The 20,790-nt window shown below is 43.9% G+C and overlaps 1 protein-coding gene across 1 annotated transcript; it reads left to right on the top strand.

The window, feature by feature from the left end:
- The first annotated feature begins 651 nt into the window (after window positions 1-651).
- On the top strand, window positions 652-2,761 carry LOC124037282 (chromobox protein homolog 2-like). The gene is made up of 5 exons (XM_046351982.1): window positions 652-787; window positions 873-916; window positions 1,586-1,651; window positions 1,962-2,031; window positions 2,269-2,761. The coding sequence occupies exons 1-5, from the start codon at window positions 722-724 to the stop codon at window positions 2,620-2,622; spliced, it is 600 nt and encodes a 199-aa protein (XP_046207938.1). The 5' UTR covers window positions 652-721; the 3' UTR covers window positions 2,623-2,761.
- Window positions 2,762-20,790: the final 18,029 nt, after the last annotated feature.

Genomic DNA, 20,790 nt, shown 5'->3' with positions numbered 1-20,790 from the left:
ATGTCCTTGAGTGGCCCAGCCAGAGCCCGGACTTGAACCTGAGTGAACATCTCTGGAGAAACTTGAAAATAGCTGTGCAACGACCCTCCCCATCCAACTTAACATAGCTTGAGAGGATCTGCAGAGAAGAATGGGAGAAACTACCCAAATACAGGTGTGCCAAGCTTGTAGTGTCATACCAATCAAGACTCGAGGCTGTAATCACTGCCAAAGGTGCTTCAACAAAGTACTGAATAAAGGGTCTGAATTTTTTATTTGTAATAAATGTGCACACATTTCTAAAAAACTTTTTTTGCTTTGTCATTATGGGGTAATGTGTTGATTGATGAGGAGGAAAAAATAATTTAATCCATGTTAGAATAAGGCTGTAACGTAATAAATGTGGAAAAATTCAAGGGGTCTGAATACTTCCGAATGCACGGTAAATTACTTAAATGTAAATGTAATAACTGTGATCGCTGAAATAATATTTTGTCAATTTATAGATTTGTTTAGTAATAGCCTTTTATGGAATTTAGCATACCGGAACATATGTACTAATAAAGCAGTTAAAACGACTTTATGACAAAATATTTTGTAGCCAGCCATGCCCTCTAGAATAACATTTTTAAAGTGACGTATGAGAGGCAGAGGCACCGTGCAGAACTAAGGACGCCGCGGGAGGACAATCTTTTCTCCCTGTTCTGCTTTTCTCGTAAAAAAAAGGAGAGGGGCTGTAGCTATGGAGGGGGTAACTGTAGGGCAGGTATTTGACGCCGAATGCATCCTCAACAAACGCCCAAGAAAGGTATGAAATAACGTATTTTATCATAATATGGAAACATTAGACCCTTTACAATTGTTTAACTCTTTCCCACTCTTATCATTTGCAGGGGAAGTTTGAGTATTTGGTGAAGTGGAGAGGGTGGTCGTCCAAGTGAGTAGCTATTTAGCAAGAAGCTGGCTGAGCTAAACAATGACAATGTAGCCCATGATCCCCCTGCGACCCCGTATTTATCTCATAGCTACGCTATATTTACATTCATATGATACTATTCCCGTCGCATGTGGTTTGGATAGACTGCAGGATGCATGGAAGAAAAATGATGGTGTTAGCCGTTTCGGAGTCTTGTTTTGTTTTCTTAAGCCCGAGCAGCTGATGATACGATGCCAAACCGGTATCTAGTAACGTGAGCAGGCATCCTCCTACTACCGTAGCGAACTCGAGCACCGGAATATGTGACGCCCACTATTTTCATGCACCGTGCTTGCGTCGTGATCGTTTACCAATAATATGGCTGAATGTAAATAGTTGAGCAAAGGCTCAAGTTTTAGCCATGTACATTTAGGCTAGCCCTGAACAGCTACCCTCTCAAGATTTTCATTGTTCAGACAATGTTCTTAATATTTATTTAGATACAACGTCAATTAGGCCTATGTTTGTTTTTGATAGTAGCATCCTATGTGTGACATTGCATCTGATAAAGGAGATGGCAGACTAGAAACAAATGGGCAGAGATTTATGGGTGTGACATTTATAATTGCAATGTCTCTCTAGCTAATGTTCTGTAATAAACGGTTTTCTAATATGGGGTTTTCTTTACAGGCATAACAGTTGGGAGCCCGAAGAGAATATTCTGGACCCCAGATTGATGGCTGCCTTCCACAAGAGGTGTGTTATTAATATCATACTGGTTGATGTTTGACCAGAACATATTCATTCGTACTTATTGTAGAGCACTGTCCATGGTGTATTAGAGTTGCCCAGATCAAATGCATCCTTTGTTTCCTTCCTCCCATCCTTGAAGCTATCATTTATATCTGACATAGCCAAATTGGTGAAATAATTGAAATACAACCCTTGCTTCTGGTTATTTAGTTATTATATTAGTAGTGACTCCAAGTAAGGAAGGATGTATTTTTAAAGTAGCGGAACATTGGCAGTAACTGTTTCTGATGCCATGTGTGTGTACTTTCTACAGAGAACAAGAGAGGGAGCTACTGTTCGGTAAGAGAGGGAAGAGGCCAAGGGGGCGCCCACGGAAAATTCTGGTAATCAACACACTGTTGCTGCTATTCAATCGTATAAGATGTAGTCGTGACAACAAATGCAGTAAATTGACTTACTTTTGTCATCTTGATTATAATCTCTTCCCAATGATTGCTTTCATTACATTTCCAAACAACAATAGTAACATGAATCCATTTGTTTGTTTGGATGATGAAGATACAATCTGACGTCACATAATGCATGGTTACATTACAAACCATTCTGCCTAATTTCTTTAGGAACCAGAGCCAACTGAAACCAAATCCGACCGGTCCTCCTCAGCCTCTACATCCGGCCTGTCCTCCTCTCCCTCCGCCTCTTCCTCAGAAGATGAAGACCACGGGAAGAAGGCCAAACCAGGTCCTCGGCGCCTCAACCTCCACCCTGTCCTCCAGACGAGGCCCCATATCGTGGTGGCCAATCAGGAGCCCGTCCGGAAAAAGCGCGGGAGGAAACCGCTGCTCCCCGAGCTGAGGGCTTTGAGACAGGCAAATACCCGGCTGCCCCTGCCCCCCCCCCTCCTCTTTCTCGCCACCACCAGGTCCTCAGGCCCCCCCGTGAGCCCCCCAAAGAGGAACCCCGAGGGGGGGTGAAGAAGCCTCTACAGCCGGCCAGTTTCACCTACACCAGCCTGAGCGCCAGCCGGGGGCTCCAGAGATGAGACGGCACCCCAGCGGGCTGCTGGAGGGACTTTCTTCCAGGCAGGGGCCTCCAAACCTGGGCTGCTGAACTCCATATGGTCGGGTCGCTCCATGTCGACCATCACCCCCTCCTCTCCATCCTCCTCTTCTTCTCTCAGTAGACCTCCCCCACCTCACAGTAAGGGATTGTCAGATCTGAAGCGTTCCCTCTCTGTCTCCGACGCCGGCAACAGCAGTGGCCGAGCAGAAGGGCTTAAGGTGGCGTCCTCTGTAAAACCAGGGGTGTCTACATCAACGTCACTTGGTCTCCACAGCTCCAAGACCTCCAGTGGGTTCGGTGGCTCTCCGGCGGCTTGTAGCCCAGCTCAACGCTCCCCAGCCGGGCAGAGGAGGCAGCAGGAGGGCCCTGGAAGTCAGGCAGTGGTGATGGTTCAGCAGCAGGGAGCCAAGCCCTCCTCCTCTCCACCTCCCTCAGCTAGAGATCGCATCAGTCAGGCCCTCAGCCTCCGAGCTCTCAACCTGCAGAGCGTCAACAAACGGGCGCCCGGCAATGGTCTCCAGGGATACGGAACCTCTGGCATCACTGGAGTTGCAGTTTCAAGGTCGAGCCTGAGAAGCGGTGCCAGCCAGGCAGGAAAAGGAGCAGGAGGAATCATTAAAGAGATGCACACATCGTCTGAGCTAGACCAGAGCCTGGCGTCCGGAGGGTTAGGGGCAGGGATGCTGCGCTCTGGAAGCATTCCACAAGCCAGAGAGGAGAGGGGGGAGAGAGGGAAGACCACAGGTGCAGAGACTGAGAGAGAGATGGACAGCAAGGGGCCAAGGTGTGTAGGGAGCGGCAATGGAAGACTGGAGAGAGGGGGGAGTGTACAGGGAGGTGTGTCGGCCGGGGGAGGTGGATCAAGCGTGGCGAGAGAGGAGGACAGGAGGTCAGAACAGAGCCTTAAAGAGCGGAACTCCCGGAGCATCGAGAACTCTCGGACCCTTAACGAGCTCAGCACAGGTGACTCAGATGACACCAGCAGCAGCGAATCAGAAGAGCCCGACTCCTCCCCTTATCCCAACAACAACGGGCCCCGCCTGGTCTCTATGGAGACAGAAATTGAGACGGACTGGCGGCCGGCACTTAGCCTTCTAGAACACGTGTTTGTCACGGACGTCACCGCCAACTTTGTCACAGTAACAGTGAAGGAGTCTCCAACCAGTGTGGGGTTCTTCAACGTCCGCAATCCCTAAAGCCTGTCCATGTACACTACTGTTCAAAAGTTTGGGGTCACTTAGAAATGTCCTTGTTTTTGAAAGAAAAGCAACTTTTTTGTACATTAAAATAACATCAAATTGATCAGAAATACTGTGTAGACATTGTTAATGTTGTAAGTGACTATTGTATCTGGAAACGGCAGATTTTTTTAATGGAATATCTACGTATGTGTATCAGCAACCATCACTCCTGTGTTCCAATGGCACCTTATGTTAGCTAATCCAAGTTTATCATTTGAAAAGGCTAATTGATCACCTGAAAACCCTTTTGCAATTATGTTAGCACAGCTGAAAACTGTTGTCCTGAAAACTGAAGATCTTCTACAAAGCTGTGTACTACCCCCTTCACAGAACAGCGCAAATTGGCTCTAACCAGAATAGAAAGAAGAGTGGGAGGCCCCGGTGCACAATGTGAGCAAGAGGACAAGTGCATTAGAGTGTCCAGTTTGAGAAACAGAAGCCTCACAAGTCCTCAACTGGCAGCTTCATTAAATAGTACCCGCAAAACACCAGTCTCAACATCAACAGTGAAGAGGTGACTCCGGGATGCTGGCCTTCTAGGCAGAGAAAAAGCCATATCTCTGTCCGTGTTCTTTTTCCCATCTTAATCTTTTATTTTTATTGGCCAGTCTGAGATATGGCTTTTCTTTGCAACTCTGCCTAGAAGGCCAACATCCCGGGATCACCTCTTCACTGTTGACGTTGAGACAGGTGTTTTACGGGTACTATTTAAGGAAGCTGCCAGTTGAGGACTTGTTTCTCAAACTAGACACTCTAATGTACTTGTCCTCTTGCTCAGTTGTGCACCGGAGCCTCCCACCCTCTTTCTATACTGGTTAGTCAGTTTGCGCTGTTCTGTGAAGGGAGTAGTACACAGCGTTGTACGTTAACCAAAAACTCTTTGTTTCTGGCGATGTTGAGTCTGTAATCAAACCCACAAATGCTGATGCTCCAGATACTCAACTAGTCTAAAGGCCAGTTTTATTGCTTTTTAATCAGCACAACCGTTTTCAGCTGTGCTAACATAATTGCAAAAGGGTTTTCTAATGATCAATTAGCCTTTTAAAATGATAAACTTGGATTAGCTAACACAACGTGCCATTGGAACACAGGAGTGATTGTTGCTGATAATGGGTCTCTGTACACCTATGTAGATATTCCATAAAACAATCAGCCGTTTCCAGCTACAACAGTCATTTACAACATTAACGATGTCTACACTGTATTTCTGATAATAGGCCTCTGTACACCTATGTAGATATTCCATAAAACAATCAGCCGTTTCCAGCTACAACAGTCATTTACAACATTAACAATGTCTACACTGTATTTCTGATCAATTTGAGTGTTATTTTAATAGACAAAAAAGTTGCTTTTCTTTCAAAAACAAGGACATTTCTAAGGGACCCCAAACTTTTGAACAGTAGTATACATGTACAGGATGCCCCTAGACACTGGCCATTGCCCCTCCTAATGGTTAAAGAGACATTACGCATTCAAATTAAAGTTTGACAGACATTTTCAGGCTTCTACAGTAGTCTAATGTTAAGGTAAAACAACGATAGCTGGATCTACACAACTTATGTCATGTGACGTAGTTTCATTAGAGTACTTTAGAGGTCTGAAAACAGCTGACACTTTTATTTATGAGTGAAATGTCCCCTTTTAAAGTAAGAATCTGGAGGGAGGTTAAACTCACTGAGCTTATCCTGGATCTGTGCCTAATGACAACCTATACCTGGAGGGATGAGGTACGACACAATGATAGGCCTGATTCCAAACCCATCCCTGGTCCCTTAGCCCATTGACTGCCCCCTTGAAGATGTTCAATGATTGGATATTAGACATAAGTCAGGGAGGCTTGGGCCTGGTTCCATTTCTGCCCTCAACCCCTTTGCCTAGGTCTTTCACTTTTCTGCATATTTTTCTCATACATATCCAGTTTTACATACATATCTATTTAGATCTGCGAAGTGGAGTCAACAAGGGATAGAGGAAAGAGACCTTTGGTATTGGACCCTTGCCAATTGAGGACTATTGCAAAGACATAGCTGTATGTGAAGCTTTGCCAGCATTTACAAAGAACTGTCAAGATATTGGCCAGTAAATGGTGACATTTCCCATCTTACTTTTTTATTTTTGTTTGTCTTTGGACACCAAAGGAGTCATGAATGTGAATTGCGTATTTAAAATAAAATCTGTTTTATTTTTTATCCTGTCAGTCAGTATTTATCTTGCACTACAGTATGTTATTTCAATATTTTAAGCTAACTATATCCAACTCTGAAACATACCCACTCATCTCAAGCAGGCATTTAAAAATTGTAGTTATTTACCAGTGTTAGTCCTATCTGCCTACCTGTGGTGAAGACCATTTGAATACAATCACGCTCAGTCATTGACTGTAAGAGCATCATAGGAGTGGAGAAGTGTTTTCATTTCATTTATATTTGCACATTTGTTACTCTTGATATTAACATGTATCTGTAACTCTGGTGCTTATTATGGCTTCAGAAACTCGTAGCCTGTGTGCCTCCTGCCATTTCTAAGGTATTGGAATAAACCGTGAGTATTATAAAAGTGGGTGCTTAACCATACCAAAATGCTCTTTATGGTTAAATCAATCAAATGTGTTTTATAAAGCCCTTTTTACGTCAACAGTTGTCACAAAGTACTTTACAGATACCCGGCGAACCTCCCTAGAAGGCAGGAACCTAGGAAGAAGTCGCTCTGGATAAGAGCGTCTGCTAAATGACTTAAATGTAAATGTAAATGTAAACCTGAAGAATAACCAGACTCTGAAGGGTGACCCGCCTTCTGTCTGTACTGGATACGTTGTTGTCAATGCAGGCTGCTGAATGGAGGGAGGAACGGCTCATAATAATAGCTGGAATGGATTTCAAAGAATGGTGTCAAACACGTGGTTTCCATTCCACTGACTCTATTTTAGCCATTATATGAGCCGTCCTCCCCTCAGCAGCCTCCACTGGTTGTTGTTTTCGTGATTGGTAGGTGCTTTTCTGTCATACACATCTTAAGTTGGTGGTCCCCAGATGTCTTTGGAAGCACCGTTCACAAAGCTACCAGTAGATGTCACTGTTGTATAGTACTCACCACACCCCTTTATCTCCCAGTGCACACTATATTGTACCCATGCAGTAGACATACTTCAGGTCATTTAGTGTATGTGGACACCTGCTCGTCGAACATCTCATTCCAAAATCATGGGCATTAATATGGAGTTTGTACCCCCTTCCATTCAGCCCCGAGCATTCGTGAGGTCGGGCACTGATGTTGGGCGATTAGGCCTGGCTCGCAGTCGGCATTCCAATTAATTCCAAAGGTGTTCTATGGGGTTGAGGTCAGGGCTCTGTGCAGCCCAGTCAAGTACTTCCACACCGATCTCGACAAACCATTTCTGTATTGACCTCGCTTTGTGCACAGGGGCATTGTCATGCTGAAACAGGAAAGGGCTTTCCTCAACTGTTGCCACAAAGTTAGAAGCACAGAATCGTTAAGAATGTCATTGTATGGTGTAGTGTTAAGATTTCCCTTCACTGGAACTAAGGGGCCTAGCCCGAACCATGGAAAACAGCCTCAAACCATTATTCCGCCTCCATCAAATTTTACAGTTTGCGCTTTGCATTTGGGCAGGTAGCGATCTCCTGATAGCCGCCAAACCCAGATTCGTCCGTTGACTGCCAGATGATGAAGTGTGATTCATCACCCAGAGAACCCGTTTCCACTGCTCCAGAGTCCAATGGCGGCAAGCTTTATACCTCTATACCTACTTTATGCTCGGCCATGGAAATCCATTTCTTGAAGCTCTAGACGAACAGTTCTTGTGTTCATGTTGCTTCCAGAGGCAGTCTGGAACTCGGTAGTGAGTGTTGCAACCGAGGACAGACTGTTTTTACGCACTTCAGCACACTGCAGTCCCGGGTTCGATCCCAGGCTGTGTCATAACCCGGCCGTGACCTTGAGTCGCATAGGGCGGAGCACAATTGGCCCAGAGTCGTCCGTGTTAGGGAGGGTTTGGCCGCGGGGCTCATCGCGCTCTAGAGACTCCTTGTGGCGGGCCAGGCTCCTGCAGGCTGACATCGGTTGTCAATTGAACAATGTTTCCTCCATGTTAAGTGGGCAGGTGTTAAGAAGTGTGATCAGGTGGGTCATGTGTAAGAGGACGCATGACTCGACCTTGGCCTCTCCCGAGCCTGTTGGGGAGTTGCAACGATAAGACTGGATCATAACTATATATATATATTTTTTTATTATTATAATTTTAAAAAGGAGTTATTCAGTATGGGCCATTCTACTGCCAATGTTTGTCTACAGAGATTGCATGGCTGTGTGCTTTATTTTATACACCTGTCAGCAGTGGGTGTGTGAAAAGGCAGAATCAACTAATGTGAAGGGGTGTCCACATACTTTTGTATATTTAGTGTAAATTACCTGTGCGTGCACATACAGAATAATATCTCAACACACACAAACACACACTTATTCAATTCACTCACTCATATTCTCCCACAGTGTCCTCTGCCACTTACATGCTGTTAAAGTGTGTGTTGAGGAGTGTGAGTGACAGAAGCTATCATTCCACAAAGCTGCAGATTCTGTGATTTATGGCCAGGGCCTGTCCAGCTCTGTGGAATTTTCCCAAAATAAGTTTGTGTAAACAGAGTGCGACAGAGAGCCCCTCAGAGCAGACTGGTATGCATAAACAGTTTGAACAGTGTGGGGCAGTGTAATCCCCCACCCTCACCTCCCTCTCTCCAGTCTACACACAAACACACACACTCTTGAGTGCTCACAACGCTGCACACACACCTAGACGGACATAGAGATACAGACAAAGTAACATACCTTAGCAGGCACGCAGTCACAGCCACGCAAACCCACACATATAGATGCAAAAAAACAGACGTAGTGACAGACACTAGCTAACACACACACAGAAAGACTTATCGATGTAATATAGCGTAGACACACACACACAGAAAGACTTATCGATGTAATATAGTGTAGACACACACACAGAAAGACTTATCGATGTAATATAGTGTAGACACACACACAGAAAGACTTATCGATGTAATATAGTGTAGACACACACACAGAAAGACTTATCGATGTAATATAGCATAGACACACACACAGAAAGACTTATCGATGTAATATAACATAGACACACACACAGAAAGACTTATCGATGTAATATAGCATAGACACACACACAGAAAGACTTATCGATGTAATATAGCATAGACACACACACAGAAAGACTTATCGATGTAATATAGCATAGACACACACACAGAAAGACTTATCGATGTAATATAACATAGACACACACACAGAAAGACTTATCGATGTAATATAGCGTAGACACACACAGAAAGACTTATCGATGTAATATAGCATAGACACACACGCAGAAAGCGTAGAGAAATGTAAACCCCCTTTCTTTCCCCCCTTTAGTCTCTTATCAGCAGGTTGCACTATCTGGGATGGAGGAGTTTCCCCCAGCAGATACACACACAGACTACCATCCCTCTTCCGCTGCACTCTGAAACAACATCACACTCTCTCTCCTTCCATCTTTTGCTGCCTTTCTCTTTCCCAACTCTTTATAGCGTTTTACGCTCTCTTCTTTCCCTCTCTCCATCACTCACTCACACACAGAGAAAGAAAGCACATAATTGTGGATTGGTCATTGTATCACTGTTCAGGAATGCTGGCCATAACTGAGGCATGTCTGATTTGGAGGTGGGCTTTTTCTAACACACTGTTGATATGGAGACACTGAGTCAGCTCTACCATTGACACACACACACACACACTGGCTCCACCACTCCTGTGACACAACTATGACAGGTTATGACACCCCTTTGACAGGTATGGAGAAACGGATGACAGGGAGTGGGAGGGTTAGGAAAAGTCGGATGTCACAGAGAGACGTTCCAAAGTTTTCACTTCAATGTGAGGAGACAGCCTGCATCTCCACCCATCCATGCTCAAGCCAGGCTGCCGCCAAGCATCACACACACACTACCTGAACGCAGGCTGGCAAGCGCAGACAAAACCAACCTTGTGGCAACTTCACACACAGCAACTCCAGCGTACCTGCCTCCAGGCCCTGTTGTCTGTGCGGTACTCTCGAAATACCTGACATTGTTTCACACCCCCTGTTTGCCCACACCCTCCACATAATCCACAGCATGGATGATAGATACTATACCTCTCATTGACAGAATGTCAATAAACTCCAGAGCAGAAAATCACAGAGAGAACTCAGCCCCTAATAGTATTCCCTGTATAGTGCACTACTTTTGACCAGGGCCCATTCCCTATTTAGGAAATAGGTTGCTATTTGGGATGCAACGAAGTTCTTAGAGCAGGTTAACACCTTTTTATTACGCTTTTTAAATGTCTTTTAGCTGACTCCCGTCAGTTTCTCCCTTAGAGCAGATTAGCCTTTAACAAATACTAGCTAAATGAAGTATGCACTAGATGGTTGGAAGTGTGCAGGGCTAGTTTTACTGAAGCTAAAGACATTTGAGATCTAAATCCTCCGTAAGCATCTAAAACATTGTTGGATGTGTTCATTATGTTTTATAAGAAGGATTGTCTCAACCCCTCAGGAACACAGAGACACAGACGCACATGGAGACAGACCCACAGAAACACACAATGCTCTTGTTGTTATGGTTACATTTTTTGGTCAACGATCTACACAAAATACTAATGTCAAAGTGGAATAAAAACAGTGATATATATTTATTAGGTAAGTATTCAACCTTCTGAGTCAATACATGTTAGAATCACCTTTGACAGTGATTACAGCTGTGAGTCTTACTGGGTAAGTCTCTTCGAGTTTTGCACACCTTGATTGCACAATATTATTCTTCAAGCTCTGTCAAGATGGTTGTTGGTCATTGTTACACAGCCATTTTCAAGTCTTGCCATAGATTTTCAAACTGATTTAAGTCAAAACTGTAACTAGGCCACTCAGGAACATTTAGTGTCATCTTGGTAAGAAACTCCAGTGGAAATTTGGCTTTGAGGTTATTGTCCTACTGAAAGGTGAATTTGTCTCCCAGTGTCAGACAACCAGGTTTTCGCCTGTGCTTAGCTCTGCTCTGTTTCTTTTTATCCTAAAAAAAACATCCATAGCAAAGGGGTTGAATAATTATTGACTGAAGACATTTCAGCTTTTAATTTGTAAATTACACATTGAGCAATTGTGTGTAGGCCAGTGACAAAAAAAATCTAAATTTAATAAATGTTATATTCATGTTGTAACACAACAAAATGTGGAAAAAGTCAAGGGGTGTAATGGTTTTCTTCCGCTGGCAGCTCCTTGCAGACTGGCGGCTCCTTGCAGACTGGCGGCTCTGGCGGCTCCTTGCAGACTGGCGGCTCTGATGGCTCCTTGCAGACTGGCGGCTCTGGTGGCTCCTTGCAGACTGGCGGCTCTGGCGGCTCCTTGCAGACTGGCGGCTCTGGCGGCTCCTTGCAGACTGGCGGCTCTGGCGGCTCCTTGCAGACTGGCGGCTCTGGCGGCTCCTTGCAGACTGGCGGCTCTGGCGGCTCCTTGCAGACTGGCGGCTCTGGCGTATCTTCTCCCAAGTCCAATTCTCCTGATTGCGCTGCTCCTCCTGCCGCTGCCTGTCACCATGCTGCTTGGTCCTGTTGTGGTGGGTGATTCTGTAATGGTTTTCTTCCACTGAAGGAGAGGAGGTCCAAAATGCAGCGTGGTTAGTGTTCAACATCTTTAATATATACGATGAACATGAACACTACAAAATACAAAACAATAAATGTGAAAACCAAAACAGTCCTATCTGGTGCAATGACACAAAGACAGAAGACAATCACCCACAAAATACCCAAAGAACGTAGCTGCCTAAATATGGTTCCCAATCAGAGACAACGATAAACACCTGCCTCTAATTGAGAACCAATCTAGGCAACCATAGACTTCCATAACACCTAGACTAGAAAACACCCCATGAACATACAAAACTCCTGGACCAGACAATACACATAAATCCCCCATGTCACACCCTGACCTAACCAAAATAATAAAGAAAACTAAGATAACTAAGGCCAGTGCGTGACAAGGGGTGTGAATATTTTCTGAAGGTAGTTTAGCTGGAGTTAAGAGGAGATAGCTGGAGTTACACTGAACAGAAATATAAACGTAAAGTGTTGGCTGCATGTTTTATGAGCTGAAATAAAAGATCCCAGAAGTTTTCCATATGCACAAAAAGCTTATTTCTCTCCAATTTTGTGCACAAATGACTTCCCTGTTAGTGAGCATTTCTCCTTTGCCAGAATAATCCATCCCTCTGACTGGTGTGGCAAATCAAGAAGCTGATTAAACAGCATTATCATTACACAGCTGAATTTTGTACTGGGGACAATAAAAGGCAGTTTTGAAAATGTGCAGTTTTGTCAAAAAACACAATGCCACAGATGTCTCAAGTTTTGAGGGAGCGTGCAATTGGCATGCTGACTGCAAGAATGTCCACCAGAGCTGTTGCCAGAAGCTGCCTCCAACGTCATCTTAGATAATTTGGCAGTATGTCCAACCGGGCTCACAACCACATACCACGTGTATGGCGTCATGTGTGTGAGCGGTTGGCTTAAGTCAACTTTGTCAACAGAATGCCCCATGGTGGTGGTGGGGTTATGGTATGGGCAGCCATAAGCTACGGACAACAAACACATTTCCATTTTATTGATGGCAATTTGAATGCACAGAAATACCGTGACCAGTACCTGAGGCCCATATTTTCAAAAGTATCTGTAACCAACATATGCGTTATCTGTATTCCCAGTCATGTGAAATCCATAGATTAGGACCTAATGAATGTATTTCAATTGACTGATTTTCCTTATATGAACTGTTCATATGAGGAAATCAGTCAATTGAAATAAATTCATTATTCCAGCACTGCCACCCGTGCATGTGTGTGGTTGGGTATACAGGACATCCCAGCATTGTGTTATTGTTGTCTGAGGCTCACAGGTATGGGAAGGTTTACCCCATAATCCTGAGGTGAAGGTGTCTAGCGTGTCGTCTTTTCTGCCACAGGGAGACACGGTTATTAAGCCCACACAAAGCCCCTCGCTAAAGCCACAGCCTCCCAGGACACTCAACGTCTCTCTTTCTCTCTCTGACCCTCTCTGTTTCTCTTTCTCTGTGTAACCGTCGCTCTGCGCCCTTCAATCCCCTCTCAGTCCAACACAGTATGAGAGCATGTGAGTGAAAGAAATAGAGCGAAAAAGAGCAAGCGTTTGTACCAATTGGGCTTAAGTTCATTTCTATATTTTTTAATTCTATAAACAGTAATTTCAAGTGATTGGAGGTGATTGAAAGCAGCATGCAGTCAGAGCAGTGTGCAGGCTGAAAGCAGCATGCAGTCAGAGCAGTGTGCAGGCTGAAAGCAGCATGCAGTCAGAGCAGTGTGCAGGCTGAAAGCAGCATGCAGTCAGAGCAGTGTGCAGGCTGAAAGCAGCATGCAGTCAGAGCAGTGTGCAGGCTGAAAGCAGCATGCAGTCAGAGCAGTGTGCAGGCTGAAAGCAGCATGCAGTCAGAGCAGTGTGCAGGCTGAAAGCAGCATGCAGTCAGAGCAGTGTGCAGGCTGAAAGCAGCATGCAGTCAGAACAGTGTGCAGGCTGAAAGCAGCGTCATCAGAATATCTGACACTAGGGGGAGTATAATGCTGGAATATGAGAACCTAGGATAAACATTACTTAGTCATTCAAGTCGTATAGTAAAGTCATCAGAAATTTCAGTAAGCTGTCAGTGAATAAATATCAGTAAATATTAAAGTGATCAAAACAGCATCAGAAACTTGAATCGACTGCAAAATTGCCTTTGCAATTTATACAGTTTAATTGCTTAATTCATTGCATGATCATTTTGTGGCTTGCAGCTACCATTTAATTAAATTATTAATGAGAAGTGATTGCCTTAATTGCGAAATGTATCTTGTGAACGTACGCATGATGTGCACACACACTTGTGGAAGTGCTGGTGACTGCTTAGATGTCTTTGCAAAACTAATCCTGCTCCAGAGCAGGCCCAAAGCCCTCAAGGCTCCAGCCACACACACACACACACATAAGTTTTGGCTGCCCTTTAAGTTTTGCTCTATCATATTTTGTTAACAGTACACAATCAATTCATATTTAATGGCGGAGTGTAATTGTCTCTTGTAGAATTTACTTAACTCAGTGGAATTTGATGTGCACCAGATTCATTAATGTAGAAATTAACTGACAAACTTTCATTTGGTCAAAGAGTTTGTCTTTTTGGGGGGTGGAGAGTATTATAATAATACCCAGCATGTTTTGCAACATTTTGGTAATTTAGTAGACACTTCTATCGAGAGCGACTTCAGTTAGTGCATTCAAATAAGGTAGATAAACAACTACATGTAAAAAGTTTGTAACCGTTACTGAGAATGTCATTGTAGTTAAACTGGTCTGTTGATTAGTTTACTGTTTCTTAAATGTTAGGTAGCATAAATATAACCACATGCAACATATGGATTTGAGTTCGTATGTGCATCAAAAGTCCCAAAGCAAAGTTACACCTCACTTTCCTATTTTTGGAGTGATTACATAAAACCGGTCAGAATTCCAAAGAATGTGGAAGTCATGTCTCCGGGGTATGATGTCATATGGAGGACCTGGCAAGCCAGTCTACTCCCTATAATGTAAACTCCAACAGAAATAACTTCAAATGTATAACTTCAAATTAAACCAAATCTTTTGCACTCATGATTACTGGTTTCAATTATATTTTCACCAAATTTACAAGCAAATACTTTATGAATGTATTGTTACAAATCAACTTGCTAGCATACTAGCCTTTTAACTTGAACCTTTCTAGCCTGATAGCCTTACCAGGCTTAATGAGTCAGCCAGTTGCTATCAAAAAAGTAAATCAAAGTTTTGGAAAAACATGTTGCCATCTAACCACATTTCAAAGAATGTTAACTACATATAGCTATCTTACCAAGCTAGCCAGCCTGCTAACGTTAGCTATTTAGCCATCTAACAATAGTGATTTGCCTTGCCAGCCTGATCAGCAAGCTAGAGCCCAACTTCCGGGGACCAGTTAGAACACAAATAACCCAACAAAACTAAAACATAACCGCAGATCAAAAGTAAAGAGACTTACAAATTGTTGGCTGGGGACTTTCTGATGGGAAGAGTCATGGAAAATCCAAAAGCTATTGGGAGAAAAATCTAAAAATAGATAGATTCCAGATGTCAGTCAGCTAGCGCGCTAGCACTAAGCAAAGGTGGAAAAAATAATAATTAAACCCTGTAGCCTACTTTAGAGAGAACATGCCTGAAAAGTTGCCAAAACAGGAAGGAGAACAGACGAGATAATAGTGTTACACAATTAGAGCAAGCGGGTATGATTTTCTCTTTTGTTAATAAATATGTAATAACCCCAAAACATAATTAGGTTTGTACTTATAGGCAACCAGATGGTGACTACAAATAATTAACTTAGTCTTTGACCACACTGTGTTACATTGGTGAATAAAAACTCATGCTTCATACCCTTTAAGCCCAGCTGGCTAAGGAGCTGGCAGGGAGGCTCATGAGGGAGCCAGAAACAGATAGGAGCTGAACGCTCCCCATTGTTAATTGGGGGAAAAAAAACATTTAGTAGTTCTAAAAATGTTTGTGTAAAAATTACCTGTTTCCATTAGATGTAAGTACTGTCTAAAATTGAATTAACTAGATCCACATTTTTTTTGAGTGCACATACAAACACACCAGTCTAACGTTCCCCAAAGATTCAGGGCATGATGGATCTCTGCATCTGACAGCCAATCGATTTGGAGCAGACAGCTTTCACGGCCCGCTGCCAGAGACGTGTGTGCGTGTGTGTCAGCACTAATCGGAGCAGACAGCCCACTCAGAGAAAGCAGTTCAAGACCTCCACACAGTCCTCTTCTCTGCGTGTCTCCCACCACTTCTCTAAGGTTTACTTCAGGTAGAGACAGACATTTATCTTTCTATTCTCTTCCAGAGAGAGACCAAAATAAATTAAAATAAAAAAAGACCAGAGGAAAATAAGTTGATGACAGACGACAAATGTCCCCTTGTGTGAAGCTGAAGTGTGTATGTCCTAGAGAACACACATTAATTGTGACTGTGGTATTCCAAGATAACACTATGGAATATTTGGGGTGGCAGATCATGATAGGCAGGTCTGTGTCGACATGTTAGTGTGTGTCAGTGTGTATTTGTGTTTGCATGTGAGTGTGTGTGTGTTGTGTGTGTGTATATTTTGATATCAGGGAAAACAGTAGGGCTAACAAGCCAGTCATAGTGAGAAAATGACAACAGGCTGTAACAGCCACAAAGGTCAGAGAAATATGGCCAATGGGGTTTGCTAGGGCCATGCAGGAGTAAAACCCACAACTCTGGTGTTGAAAGCACCATACCTCTCAACCAACTGAGCCAACTGAGAAGACTCACAAAGGCTTCATAGGAGGTTCATAGAAACTTCAGAACTCCATTTTGAGAACTTCTCCATAGCTGTGTCAGTCAGTCTGTCTGGATTTGTTAGAAGGCAGTCTGCCCAGAGAGACTCAAACTGTCTTATTAATATTCTGAAGAGATAATTGCTTTGCGTTTCTCAGCTCTGTGCAAAGAGAAGGAACGCCAGCTTTTCTCCCATCAAAATTATTAATATAACTGGATGTTAGAAAATAGGAGTGTAGTAAGCAAATATTTAGGACCAAAATGTCCTTCCGATGAGAGCAGATGAGGTGACTGATGTAATGCTAGGAGGATGTTTGGTGGATTGTTGCATGCGTGTGCCTGTGTGTGTTTGTGTGTGTGTACGTGCCTGCGTGTGTCTATGTGCATGCTTTTGTGTGTGTTTGCAGCCAGCCCAATGGCATGTGCACACAACCAGTCAGTCCCAGAGGCACACTGCTGTCTCTTCTCTGACCAGGTCTTAACAGCCAGCAGTAGGTAGAGCAGTAAGTCTACAGCATTACTCTCTCTCGCTTTTTCTCTTTCTCTCCTCTGTGTGTGTACGTGTGCGTGTGTGTGTGTGTGTGTGTGTGTGTGTGGTGGTGGGGGGGCAGCCTTACTTTCCCTCTGTGTGAATTCCTCCATCGTCCCTAAATGTGACAGCTAGCTATAAAACTGTTCAAGTGAAGCATTACCGGCTATAACTGCATTTTCCTACTGAACTGAAACCAATGAGAGATGATGTGAACACACTGACTGATGTACAGAGAATATCTACATACAGTTCTTCATCTGTGGCCTTGTTTTATATACGTTAAGGACCAATAATAATGATATCTAATGAGAAGTTGGGGTTTAATTTCATTCTTTGAATAATGAGTGCGAGAAATGTTGCACATACTTGAAGAACTTTCATATGGATTATTCAGTTAGTGTTCTAAACAATAGCAGCTTGGATTATTCAGTTAGTGTTCTAAACAATAGCAGCTTGGATTATTCAGTTAGTGTTCTAAACAATAGCAGCTTGGATTATTCAGTTAGTGTTCTAAACAATAGCAGCTTGGATTATTCAGTTAGTGTTCTAAACAATAGCAGCTTGTTTTGCATGAATGGTTCCAACTCTGTTTCTGACAGGTGTTACTTCTGAAATGCTGAGCTCTTGAAACGCTTGACAACATTCTATGTTATTTTGCCACCTTCACTGGCTAAAGAGTGCTCAAGCTTCAAACATCAGAAGACTTATATGTTTTGCAGTCTCTGGTCATTGAATGGAGTGCTGAGAATCGTCACACAGAAGCTGCCCTGATTGAAACACTCCCTATCAGACCTGGCAGTGTGCCAACCACCACACATCACAAAACACACACACACACACACACACACAGAGACACACATCAAAGCCTGGTCTGACCTCGGCCTGCATACCTGCCTACACTCCACCGATAACAGTCTTATTTGAAACCCAAGAATTACCCACCTCCTCCTCTTCACCTCTCTTCCTCTATCCATCCTTTCATCTCCACCGCACTCTCTTCCACTAATCCTCCGTTGCGTCCACCTCTCTCCACTTCCCCTCTCTATCCTTGATGATTGAGAGCAAAACAAGATGGGCACATAAAATATGTGTTTTAAGTTGTCTCCAGTGACTTGTGTGTGTGTGTGTGTGTGTGTGTGTGTGTGTGTGTGTGTGTGTGTGTGTGTGTGTGTGTGTGTGTGTGTGTGTGTGTGTGTGTGTGTGTGTGTGTGTGTGTGTGTGTGTGTGTGTGTGTGTGTGTGTGTGTGTGTGTGTGTGTGTGTGTGTGTGTGTTGGAAATAAGGCAAGAAGAGATCAGAGAGATAGATTTCCGGTGCTTATTGTGGTAACTAATTGAAGTTAAAAAATGATTTGATGATGGAATTTGTTCCACTTTGAAAGTGTTGGATGTTATTGATTACTGTAGCTCCAAGAATGACTAATTGCAACAGCATACAAAGGTAGAGAAATTCCCCTTGGCTCATAAACCTCATTAAAAGGGTTGTGGACATAACTTGCAGAGCGTTACAAGCTTGTGGACGTCATCAATGAAATCCTTGCAATTCTAAGGGGAATTTTGGGATAAAACAGGCTTTAAACTTTGAGGAGACAAAGGGGAAAAAAATGTTTTAGATGCTTAACGTTGTATTTTTCTTATTATATAGTAGTTTTAGTTTACTTAATGTGTGGGTGCAGCATGGGTGATGGAGGTTGGGGGGTAGAGGGGGGGAATGGCATTGAGTCCGGTCCAGTAAGAGATATGAGTCAAATAGAGACCCAAAACAACATTGTGATCATCACAACATGGTGCTAAAACGATGTGGAATCGGAACTGTTAGACCATGACTCTGAGATCTCCATTCCCATTATGATTTGTGGCAGAAAAGTACTCAACACTTCAATCATTAACACTGGCAATAAAATCTCACATCCTCTGTCTGTTTTTCTGTCTTTCTCTCTTTCTACCTGTCTCGCTCTCAATCTGTCTCTCTCACTCGTTCTCGCCTTCCAACTGTCACAGCATGGCGGCATGACCTGCATCCCAAATAGCACCTTATTCCCTATTTAGTGCACTTCTTTTAACCAGGGCCCATAGGGCAATCCAGGTTACATCCCAACATTATAATAAACATGCTGGTTGAAGTTCATGCTGCTATTTCTGAAACTATCTGCCGCCATTGTCGCAACCCCTATTACCAGCCTGTTCAACCTCTCTTTCATATCGTCTGAGATCCCCAAGGATTGGAAAGCTGCCGCAGTCATCCCCCTCTTCAAAGGGGGAGACACCCTGGACCCAAACTGTTACAGACCTATATCCATCCTGCCCTGCCTATCTAAGGTCTTCGAAAGCCAAGTCAACAAACAGGTCACTGACCATCTCGAATCCCACCGTACCTTCTCCGCTTGGCAATCTGGTTTCCGAGCCGGTCACGGGTGCACCTCAGCCACACTCAAGGTACTAAACGATATCATAACCGCCATCGATAAAAGACAGTACTGTGCAGCCGTCTTCATCGACCTCGCCAAGGCTTTCGACTGTCAATCACCATATTCTTATCGGCAGACTCTACAGCCTCGGTTTTTCGGATGACTGCCTTGCCTGGTTCACCAATTACTTTGCAGACAGAGTTCAGTGTGTCAAATCGGAGGGCATGCTGTCGGGACCTCTGGCAGTCTCTATGGGGGTGCCACAGGGTTCAATTCTCGGGCCGACTCTTTTCTCTGTGTATATCAATGATGTTGCTCTTGCTGCGGGCGATTCCCTGATCCACCTCTACGCAGACGACACCATTCTATATACTTTCGGCCCGTCATTGGACACTGTGCTATCTAACCTCCAAACGAGCTTCAATGCCATACAGCACTCCTTCCGTGGCCTCCAACTGCTCTTAAATGCGAGTAAAACCAAATGCATGCTTTTCAACCGATCGCTGCCTGCACCCGCATGCCCGACTAGCATCACCACCCTGGATGGTTCCGACCTTGAATATGTGGACATCTATAAGTACCTAGGTGTCTGGCTAGACTGCAAACTCTCCTTCCAGACCCACATCAAACATCTCCAATCGAAAATCAAATCAAGAGTCGGCTTTCTATTCCGCAACAAAGCCTCCTTCACTCACGCTGCCAAGCTTACCCTAGTTAAACTGACTATCCTACCGATCCTCGACTTCGGCGATGTCATCTACAAAATGGCTTCCAACACTCTACTCAGCAAACTGGATGCAGTCTATCACAGTGCCATCCGTTTTGTCACTAAAGCACCTTATACCACCCACCACTGCGACTTGTATGCTCTAGTCGGCTGGCCCTCACTACATATTCGTCGCCAGACCCACTGGCTCCAGGTCATCTACAAGTCCATGCTAGGTAAAGCTCCGCCTTATCTCAGTTCACTGGTCACGATGGCAACACCCATCCGTAGCACGCGCTCCAGCAGGTGTATCTCACTGATCATCCCTAAAGCCAACACATCATTTGGCCGCCTTTCGTTCCAGTACTCTGCTGCCAGTGACTGGAACGAATTGCAAAATCGCTGAAGTTGGAGACTTTTATCTCCCTCACCAACTTCAAACATCAGCTATCCGAGCAGCTAACCGATCGCTGCAGCTGTACATAGTCTATAGGAAAATAGCCCACCCATTTTCACCTACCTCATTCCCATACTGTTTTTTATACTGTTTTTATTTATTTATTTTTCTGCTCTTTTGCACACCAATATCTCTACCTGTACATGACCTGATCATTTATCACTCCAGTGTTAATCTGCAAAACTGTATTATTCGCCTACCTCCTCATGCCTTTTGCACACATTGTATATAGAC

The sequence above is a fragment of the Oncorhynchus gorbuscha genome, linkage group LG06 (genome assembly GCF_021184085.1).
Source record: "Oncorhynchus gorbuscha isolate QuinsamMale2020 ecotype Even-year linkage group LG06, OgorEven_v1.0, whole genome shotgun sequence".
Taxonomy (NCBI): Eukaryota; Metazoa; Chordata; class Actinopteri; order Salmoniformes; family Salmonidae; genus Oncorhynchus; species Oncorhynchus gorbuscha.
This window is presented reverse-complemented; position numbering and strand designations above follow the sequence as displayed.

What these genes read in the sequence shown, in the direction of transcription:
- LOC124037282 (XM_046351982.1), top strand. Translation starts at nt 722, where the DNA reads ATGGAGGGGGTAACTGTAGGGCAGGTATTTGACGCCGAATGCATCCTC. An exon ending in TGGAGAGGGTGGTCGTCCAA is followed by an intron (nt 917 to 1,585) that starts GTGAGTAGCTAT and finishes TTTTCTTTACAG; the next exon opens with GCATAACAGTTGGGAGCCCG. An exon ending in GGCGCCCACGGAAAATTCTG is followed by an intron (nt 2,032 to 2,268) that starts GTAATCAACACA and finishes TAATTTCTTTAG; the next exon opens with GAACCAGAGCCAACTGAAAC.